The 10,724-nt window shown below is 38.1% G+C and overlaps 1 protein-coding gene across 1 annotated transcript in view; it reads left to right on the top strand.

Annotated features, from left to right (window-relative positions):
• Positions 1-446: 446 nt before the first annotated feature.
• The window catches only part of LOC138039194 (leucine-rich repeat-containing protein 49-like), a 26,631-nt gene continuing 16,353 nt past the window's right edge, over positions 447-10,724 (top strand). Inside the window, exons 1-9 of the mRNA XM_068885389.1 lie at positions 447-665; positions 879-953; positions 2,117-2,225; positions 3,055-3,318; positions 5,015-5,120; positions 6,297-6,500; positions 7,736-7,802; positions 8,150-8,293; positions 9,260-9,321. Coding sequence (XP_068741490.1) covers positions 612-665; positions 879-953; positions 2,117-2,225; positions 3,055-3,318; positions 5,015-5,120; positions 6,297-6,500; positions 7,736-7,802; positions 8,150-8,293; positions 9,260-9,321 — 1,085 coding nt within the window. The 5' untranslated portion in view covers positions 447-611. The remainder of the gene's footprint in view (positions 666-878; positions 954-2,116; positions 2,226-3,054; positions 3,319-5,014; positions 5,121-6,296; positions 6,501-7,735; positions 7,803-8,149; positions 8,294-9,259; positions 9,322-10,724) is intronic.

Raw genomic sequence — 10,724 nt, 5'->3', positions numbered from 1 at the left:
GCTAGGTCACGCTACTTTAGGTAACTTTGTTTAATTTTGTTAATTATGAGCTCTAAACGTCAAATTGGCAGAGCAAGAGTCCACATAACAACTGAGAATGATTTTCCAGCTTTGTAAATGACATTTCGATGTAGACTGATATAAATTTGAAAAACTGTGGGCGACGTTTTTCAAATTTACCCAAATTCAATCCATTTCAATCCTCTCCAGTTTTGTCCATCCATGTCCTTCCTTGGCTTCCCTGTGTTTTGTTAGAGTTCTTCTATAGTTTTGAACAGTTATTTTGATATTTTAGTTAATTCTATGACCATTCGAACAGTGCTGAAATTGCCTAAAATTGCGTGACCTTGTAAGTAAAGTTTACTGTATTGTCCCTTTGGTGACCGTGGCCTAAACAAAAGCCACAGCCATTTCTTGGCGAAGCCATGAGTTGGGTAACCTGTGCCAGTCAGCGTCCAACAGCGGCAAAATCAAAGATGGCGGAAGAGTTTCTGTTTCTTGGGTTTTCGTAAACGTAATCAACGACCTTTTGTTATGGCTAGTTGTAAAGATGATTAGTCTTCTCACTCCTCTGTTGATGTTGCAAGACTTCTTATTTTCCTTGGAAAGAGATGTACCATCATCCGAGCAGAGCAGCGAAAACTGGGCGAGTGGTTGCTAGGGATGTAAGTTGAGTTTGTTGTAGTTTCTGCACCGGCAAAAATGCCTGGCCTCTTTCTTTTATTCTGAAAGGATTTGTGATCCAAAATCTTTGCTTGTCGCTTATCAACAAAAAGGGCAATTTTTGTGCTCCGTTCTTCAAAAGCTGTATACCAAGTTGGCTTAGGTGGACAAGCGAGTTGAATTGATCCAACTAATACGTCTTGATTTATGTCTAGGGCACGAATTTCGGCTTACAGTATAGCTTACAAGCTCAGGCCACGCCGGTGATCGAGAGACCCTACGGTAAACAGGTTGGTGATGAAATAATTTAACCTGGAAGGATGCAAAAGAAGCAGCTGGTATCGGCAGGTACAAAACACAGGTCACAGGGCACAGGTCACAGGGCACAGGTCATTGTTTTACCAATACAGAAAGTATCCTAAACATTCATATAAGTTAACCTTAGGCCTAAAAACTTTTGTTTAGGCCTAATTAGGCCTAAGGTTAGCTTTTATGAATGTTTAGGATACTTTCTGTACTGGTAAAACAATGACCTGTGACCTGTGCCCTGTGACCTGCGTTTTGTACCTGCCGGGCTGGTATTTTATACAGGTCACAGGTCACAGGCACAGCTCACAGGTCATTGCTTTACCAATAGGCCTAGGGTTACATGTAGCTTTTATGAATGTTTAGGATACTTTCTAAATTGGTAAAAAAATGACCTGTGACCTGTATAAAATACCAGCCACAAAAGAAGGGTAAAAGAATGCGAGGATCATAAAGCTCAGGCCAGTACTTACAGTGTAATTTCATGATCAACTTCGTTTGCTTTATGCGCTGATCCAATCGAAATTTCAACATCCCCCCCCTCTCGGGCAAACCCCGGGCTTTTGACTATCTTTGTGCCCGGGGAGTGGGGAATTTCACCTGTGCCTGCGTGTGGTGGGGAAAATTGAACCGGAAGTGTCAGGTTTCAAATGAGTATTTTTTTTTCGGGCACCGAAGTCGCTAACAGCTATAAAACATGTGTTTGGATGAGATGGAAGAGTTTAAAGGAAGAGATATAACATTCTTGAGCGATTGGCTTACAAAAAAGGTCTTCGAAAGGTCTTTATTAAAGACGACAGGAGCCGACGACGATTTTTCTTTAGTAGGGCATTTGAACACCATTTTGGCCTGAGGGGGGCAGGAATTTGAACAAACAATCCAATGTTCAAAAGTTCAAATGATCTAAAATGACCTAAAATGACCTAAACTAAAAATGGGCTACAATGAAATCCGAAATTTTCTAAAATGACCTAAAATGACCCACTCATTTTAGATACCGTTGTAGCTCATTTTAGGTCATTTTAAATCATTTTAGATACCGTTGTAGCTTAGAGATGCATTGATTCGTTACAAGCATACTTTTTACTAAGCTTTTTGCCTTTACTTGGGATTCTTATATCACTTGTTTAATGTCATCGCTGTGAAGGGTGTTCCTGAATGGAAACAAAATACCTCTGGTGTTCTGACGAGACCATCATCAAACACGAGAACTGACGGCAGCACAAGGTATCGCCATACCATATCACCCCCTCAAGGTACTGAACTTTACCTTCCATTTAACATTGGCCAAATTTCCTTGAGTGTAATTATAATAAATTATTATTTATTATATTATAAGATTAAAAGACAGTAAGACCCGATTGGTGATCTTGATTCCAGATCTTGGTTTTTTTTTTGATATGGTATGATATGGTTTTTTTTTTGCCAAAAAATGAGAAGAGGAAGATAATGACAGAAAAGTCATATTATTTTGGAAATTAATCAGTAGACAGTCATTTGGGACCAGCTGATATTCAGACAAGGTGCTGATCCCTAGTCCTGGTGTAACTGAGTTGAGGCCAATGGAATAAAATATTGCTGGTTTGCACGTCATGTCACATAGGCCATAAATTATTTAGTTTGTGTACTAAATTTTCATCAAGCTTGACATCTTGTTTAACATCATTGAATCTCAAGTGCCAAATTGTTTTAAAAAGAACATTTTTTTAAACTTTAAGGTGTGTTTGGTTAGTACCTGACAGACAATTTTTTTGCTTTAATTTAGGGCAGATTGATGTTTTTTACATTCCAGGTGAAATTTTAGCAGTCTGCTTTACTAGCTTAAAAGTTCTGTGAGCTGGGTTAAGGAAAGAGTACAATCATGTAAATATCATTTACGTAGTCTCCCTTGCTGAGGTATCCAGCATTCTCGAACCCTAATTGTTTGAATTCACATAACAAAACATTCTTTGATATCATTTTAGCCCCAGTTGTGCAGTAACCCTACCAGTCAATTTTGAACTCAATTAATGGTAAACTGTTAAATCCAAATTTGATAGTGGTATTCATTTTCATGGAAAAAAATTATCTCTGTGTACTCATCAGAATTCCCTCATTCAAGTATGGATGGTTCTCAAGAATCAAAGCAGAATTATGCTACTTTATCTTTCCGAGAACTTCATAAGATTCAGCGACAAGTTTTGCAACCAGCCCCTGCATATGTGACAGACCAGACTGCCACGGGAGCATCAGGAAGCCTCACAAAAATGACACATGAAAGTGGATATGATGACAACTTACAATCGCGGCACTCGTTTAGTGCTGGATCACAGTCACAATCCAGGAATAAATCCCAAGTATTTCTACCTGGTGGGCAATGCCTTAATCTCCTAATTTCCTAATGTTAATCATTATAATAATAATAATATTAAATGCATTTTTTAGTTTGACCTTAAATGCTATCGCAGAAGTTTCGTGTACATGTAGCGAGGCAAACTGTAACTTGTTCCAAAGACATGGTTTTTATACTTAGGAAGCCTGCCCTTCATAGGTCTTAGTTCTATAGTTGGGAGTCAACAGCTTAATGTATGATGGTTATATGCCGGATAAGACCTTGTCCTTGGGTTTAAGAACCTGAATGTTAATTGTACTTAGTCTGGTGGTTTCAAACCATGCTTGGACCACACACAAATACAGTGTTCTTCAAATTGAGTCAACTGGTCAAGTAAGACCACTCCCCTCTCATTATTATTATAGTCTTTTTTGTAACTGCTTGGGCCCAAGTCATGCAACCCCACTCAAATTGGGGAATTGGAGAAATGAAAACTAACTAGTACAGCATCGACAATGCCACAAGACAATAATGTCATTGGTTGACGACAATGCAAGCATACAAAATTGTGAACTTTTAATTCAGAATCTATATTTGTAGTAAAAAACTACACATACCAATAACTTGTAGAAATTACTTCCCTAACACTGTATGAGGTAAACGAGGTGGAAAAATTACAAACCCCTTACAATAACTGGTGCAAAGTTATATTTTGAAGTGACGTTTTTGTCTGTGTCAATCATACAGTCATGTAGATCTTAAGGTGATTCCCGGGTAAAAGAACCCGTCATAGATTTCCGATGAAACTTGGTATGATGACATTACAGTACAAGGAGATGTTAAAAAGGTAATAAAAAGAGGGGGTCACCGTGCTTGTTTTCATGCCACGATGCTGACAAATATGGTTATTTAGGTGACTTTTGGTTATCTCAGTGCACAACAAACAAGATCGATTATTTTTCAATGCGGCGTGCTATATCACACAGAGTTCGACTTCCTTTGATTGCTTATTCATCTACGTCCCAGAAAAAATGGCTTCAAATACCCTGCATTATTAATTGATATTTTTATTCTTTAAAGGAAACATAATTTGGACTTGTTCTGCTGGGCCCGTTACGTCTCTATCTGTAGCATTTATTTCATTTGCCAAAAAAGTAGCTATAGATTTCTGCCAAATTTTTTCTCAGTTATTGCGGATATTGTTCTCATTGAATTTATAAAATAAAAAGTGGGGGTCACCGTGCTCGTTTAAGAGAAAAGGAGCTTTTATCTCGCTATCGAGCTTAGTTTGAGGGAAATCCCTTATGTTTTGTACGCGTGCGCGCTCATGTGCGCGTGCTGATGACGCAAAAATCGTGCGCAGTAGGAATGCGCAATGCAAAACCAGGGAATCACCTTAAGACCCCTAATCACTTTCAGAGGAGCATTTCATAAACTTTGTTCTTATCACTTGTTAGATTCCCGGACCAGGCAACATTTAGCAGTTTAAGCCAAGGTTTTGGTGTTAGACAGAGTAAAAAAGTCTGGCCGGTTTGGGCCAGTTTATGCATCAAAGGGTTAAGTTCACTGTTTATTGCCTTTATGTTGGAAAGGTTTCTCTCTGCATAATTATTTCACTGCTATTAAATCAAATGCTTGTCCGGCAGCCGGCACTGTTTCATTGCATTTTCATCACATTAAACACAGATGTCATAAATGACTGCATGCATGCACACTTTCTGTTTTGCTGTTCAGGTGACAGGGTGATTTTTGCAGAATCTCCTTCTGCTCCCGGTGTCCCCATTGTATATAGGCTTCCTGAAGAGAGGCAAGCTAACCCTGACAGGCTTAATCTAGACAGGTAATCAAGTGACTGTGTTTGCTGAACGTATACTTTTTGTTGAGGTTTGATGAGTATAAATATTTAACAGTTACTGCACAACAGAGTTGACTGCTTTTTTTTTTCACAGGGCATCTTCATTAGCATGAATGTTAAATTACAAATCTTGTTGAGAGAGTGTCATTTAAAAAAAGACCAATTTTTCAGAGAAAATTGTAAACTTTTGCATTCATATCATATCTTCTGAATTCTGCATCTAAATGCCTAACAAGAAAAAAAGGTATTTTTTTCACTTGCTTGCCCTTTCTTTTTAAGAAGAGAGAATAGCAATTACCTGTCATTTTCATCTTTCTCTTAAAAGATCGATGAAATAAAACAAGGAGCAACATTCTCTGGATACACTAAAAGACAACACAGAGAAAATGAGGCAGTTATCACATCTTGTAACTTGGTGATCCCATCGTGGCCTAAGTGGTTTTACAAAAAATGATTAGAGTCCAGAGATTTTAATTGAAATATTTTTTCCCTTTTAAATGCAAACACATTGAAAAACACTGTTTTAAAAGCATTTGAAGGGGTACTGTCAATGATAAAAAAACCAGATCTTCTTTTCTTTGGATTTCAAAACAATGTTTACTAAACACTTAGTGACGCAAGTTTTAAGCCTTAATTTCAAAAAGGTACATGTCTATTTTATCTGGAATTTTCCTATTAAATGGTCCACCATTACTAACTTTAAAATCTTGGGAGAGCTGGATCAAGGAGAAAATGATGTCAAAGACTCACTAGTTTAATTAATTAAGAATGCAATGTTTTTGAGTACATAATCAACTGCATTTACATGCTGAAATTTTACGCTATTGAGTAAATGACATCACTTTTCTCTTGATCCAACCCTCCAAGGTCCAGTCAGTCAGTTTTAAACGTGAGTAATGGCAGACCGTGAAATCCAAAACTAACACTCAAAGTAAACAGCCTTTCGGATAAAAATCAAAACTCAAAATGTTACAAGGCAGGTGTTGATTAAGCAAACACAGTAATTAAAAATCTGAAGGAAAAAAGGGAGTGTTTTTAAAGTACCATTTTAATGCGAAAAAAATGATTTCTGTCCAAAAAGCAGTAAGCAGAAGATTTGTTTAAATGGAGTTAATTTACCAAATTTCTTATCATGAGTTTCTTTTTACCTTTGTACTGTAGGCGGAGGTTGACAACTTGTCCCATTCTCGAGGGAGAAGACTATCTACGACTTCTCAACTTTCAGCATAATTTAATCAGTAGAATTTACCATCTTGAGAACCTTAAGAGGCTGATCTTCCTAGATTTCTATGACAATCAGATTGAAGAGATCTCGGGTCTTTCTTCCTTGCGATCACTCAGGGTCCTTATGTTAGGAAAAAACAGGCAAGTACTTTAAGAAGAGACTGAAGACTAGAATAAAAGTTTACAATCACAAATTAGAATTACAATACATGTAGGTGTAAATAAAATAATAAAAATAAAATGCTGTTTGCATCAAATGAATACATATTCAGTACACACTTAACATCAAATATAGCTATATATGTAAAAAAGTATCTTTAATTTAACTTAAAAATTCATCTTTAACTGACAACAGGATAGGAGTGGTGCCCATGCCTAATGCATTGATGGCTTGTCATATGCAACAAGCTTACAACAGGCCTACGACTTGTTTGCGATTGTCGTATATGTCAGAAAAAAATGTCATAGCATTTTTAAACGCTGTGACAATTGTAAGCCATGTCGTAGGCCGACTCCTAGGACTGTCGTAAGCTTTTCGCATGCGCCAAAAATTGCACCATGTAAATCCACCGTTACATGTAGGTTGCCTTTGATTAATCAGTCATTCTCTTGTCTTGTCTTTTAAGGTTCAATTTAGACTTCACCTGCACTAGCTTTTAATTAGTTTACAGACAAGCCTTGCTAGGTCTACTCACAAATCATATTATACCCTCTACATACCGTACTTTCATTTAGTCCATTATAAGGGCCAAAGATTTTTTTTAAAGATTTCTTTTTCAAATAATTTGAACTGCAGAAAATCTTTAGAGCTTCTTCAACGTTTTTTATTTTAAAGTTAAGTTAATCCTCTTAAGGAGGTTTTTAACCTTGAGGCAATTAGCACTCTCCTAATTATATTGTGTTAACGGGTCATTTTTTTGTCTCATGAAAATGTTCAAAGAAGCAATTATTAATTTCATTGAATGTTAGACCAATTTTGACACATAATATTTCTTTTATTTTCAAATTGGTATCCTTACATGTTGAAATTGTGAAAGGAATAACTTTTTTTAAAGCTGGTATTCACCTTACTTTAAAATGGATCCTATATAATGATATCTACATAATCACTGGTTGTTGTACTCTTGTGATGAAGATTCAAAATAACACAGTCAGATACATGTATTTTTCCTTAAACATGGCAACAAGGGCTATAATTGTGAATGGAAATAAGAGAAATATTAGAGTGGCAGCAATTTTGTAGTAAGGTGTATGATGCTATGTAGTAAACAAATAATTACACACTTTACTGTAGAAGCTGTAAGTGTTCTTTTGTGCTTCCCAATTATTTTATCATTATTGTGCATTAATAAAGGTGTTTTGTTTATCAAACACAGGATAAGGAAAATCAATAATTTAGACTCACTCACAAAACTTGATGTATTGGATCTGCATGGCAATAAGGTACAAATGTACATTGTAGAGTTTTCAGTTTGGATAATGACACTATTATGGAGACGGGTCAAAAACACATGTCACAGGTCAGTGTACATGTCACTATGCTACAGATTAATAAACAACACCAAATGTGTTTCCTAGCCTTAATCACTCTATAAAAATGTTGTTTGGGGTCTAGGGAGACTTCTGGTGTAGTTTTCATCAGTGGAACAGGGAAGGACTTCCAGTCTTGACCTGTGGAATGTGACCTGTGTTTTAGACCCACCTCTATTACGGAAGTCTACTAAATGTGAAAACAAAATTGTTATAACTATGTAAGAATTCCAAAGCATTGCTGATCTTTTTTTTTCCAGATTGTCAAGATCGAGAATCTTGGGCATCTTACTGAGCTCAGAGTTTTAAACTTGGCTGGCAATGAAATTGTCAGTGTTTGCAATGTCAGTGGTATGAGGGCTCTAGCGGAACTGAACTTGAGAAGAAATCAAATTTCTACAGTTGTATGTAACTTCTATATTCCAGGGGGGGGGGGGGGGGGTACTAAGAAAAATTGAGACGGGGAGGCTCTGCCCCAAGGTCCGACCTCTTGTTAGTAAATGCTACCCTTTTATATACCATTTTTGACAGAAAAAGTACCCCTTTCGTATACCTTCCATTATCGTTTTCATGTAGCATTCAATACCCAGTATATTAAAACAGTACAGTCCTAAGGTATGTGTGTTTGAAGAATATTTAAATGTTCAAAAGGCTCTTTTAAATACCTAAATGATAGATTTCCTTACACTTTCATTCACTTTGACTCGTGGAATCTCTACCCTTTCATATACCTGAAGTGTGAAAAATGTACCCCTTTTTAGTTCTAGGTGGAGCCTCCCTGTATAGGGGGAGTAGCCCCCTGGGGTTATATCCTGCTATCTCAAACGTCAGAGGGGGAAAAATTGTTCCATAGCTAAGTTTTAAGTCTGCCGTGGATCAAGGGAAACAACAAACTGTCCAAGATAGCTATAACTGGGAGCTATAGATAACCCTAAGTGCATTAATTAAGTTGACATTCTACACAGTGCAATGCATTTTCCATGAAAGCTTCATTTAAGCTACACCTTTATTTGCTGCAATGCAAAGTATCTTCTCATTCTAAATTATCCCCCTCCCCCCTCCCCGCCCCCTTAATTGATTCATTGCATTTTCTAGTAACTAGCCATAATTATTATCACTAAGAAACGTCAAGTGGAGGGGATACAAAAACGTTTTTGTAGATCGTGAGACCCATTTAAATCAACCAAAACCTCAAACTGGCACTAATTTATATCATATTCACGTTTAAGGGTCTGTTCTTTCATACTGTAGCATAAAAAAGCATAGCATCACATGGAAACATTGCTGAAGAACCCTTAGTCTGGAGACAGATGTCTCATGTACATGTAACTATATACTGCATCCTATGCTTGTTTCTCTCTGTTTCACAGGAAGAAGTCGATCTTTTGCCAAATATTCAGAGACTATTTTTAAGTTTTAATTGCATTACAAGGTAAGGTTGCATGGTTATTTAAAGTATAAAATGTGACATCATCTTATGGCCCCAACAGAATAAGATCTGCATCAGGTTTTATGTTAGGAGGACAACTGTTTTGCGCATTTTCTCTTCGTAAAGGTGATATCCGGATAAAGGGTAGGACTGTTGAAGGCAGCACAGCAAAGTTTTCTGCACCTTACTGTTTTCTTACTTAGTTGAGGTGGACATCATAGACGTTGCCGTCATGTTTCAGTTTGCCACCTTGTGTCTTACACTGTCTCGTCGATTTCCGATGCGCTATCGGCCTGATGTACTTTAACCTGTCTTTGACTGGCCTCTATAGGACAAAATAAATTCGGGTTGTCTCATGTGTACAGCACTTGTATTTGTTTAACTGCACTGGGTTGTGCCTCCCTCCTCAAGTAGTCTCACTAGAGCGCCACCCACTCCTTGTATGTTACATGTAACATGTGAGATGCAACATACTGCTTTTCTTTTTTGGGATGCTTTTCTTACATTTATATGGCTCAGTTGGTTTAGTGCGCGGCTTTCGGAGCAAGAGGTCCTCAGTTCAATCCTCAGTGACTTCAACTTCTGTTTCGACTTTCCTCTCATCCGTGTAGCTATAGCTTCAGGGGTGGATCCAGGATTTTTCGTAGGACGGGATTCACCAACGAGGATTGGGGTGGCTGACTGGTGACCTTTTTTTCTCCCAGAATACCAGTTGTATTAGAAAGGCACAGGTCATTTTAGGGGGGGGGGGGGGGGGGAGGGCGCAACCACTGCACCCACCCCCAATATCCGCCCCTGAGCTTTATATACCCGTAAAACAAAGCACTGACAGAGGGAGGGGGGGGGGGAGGGGTGTAAAGGGCGCACTGTCGGCTTCCATTGGTACCAGCCTCGTAGCTGAAGGAACGACGACGTCGAATAAAGTGACTTTACTTTCCTTTACTTTACTAACTCACTGATGGTGTCGGTGGAAGTTTCCCTGCGATCCACCTCACTCTACAGTTGGGAATGCAAGTATATGTAGGTCACGTGCTGATATAGGATTGAAAAGCACAAAGTCCAAATAGAAGTCTCCCTTGTACCTGGTTCCCAGCGTTTTCTTCTCAGCCAATTGAAGAAGAAGATCGTAGTTTGCCATCCCTAAGCTGTTTGTAATGAGATTCGAGATTTTGTGCCTTTTGACAATGATTGCAGTCCTCTTTCTTCATCTCCGTCGATAAAAAAAAGTCTTGGGAAGCTTCCTTATCCCAAGAACAGGAATTCAGGACAGCTCCTATGCTAGCAACCATGAGGATAATCCGTACTGGCATTTGCTTTGACTACAATCTTGGACAAAATCGTGGGAAAAATTGCGGCTTAAACATCGTTTGACTCACGAACAGGGTCTATTGCCCCCTACCTCTCCC

Source organism: Montipora capricornis, chromosome 2 (assembly GCF_036669925.1).
Source record: "Montipora capricornis isolate CH-2021 chromosome 2, ASM3666992v2, whole genome shotgun sequence".
NCBI lineage: Eukaryota > Metazoa > Cnidaria > Anthozoa > Scleractinia > Acroporidae > Montipora > Montipora capricornis.
The sequence above is the reverse complement of the archived record's forward strand: the minus strand, read 5'-3'. Positions and strand labels throughout refer to the sequence as shown.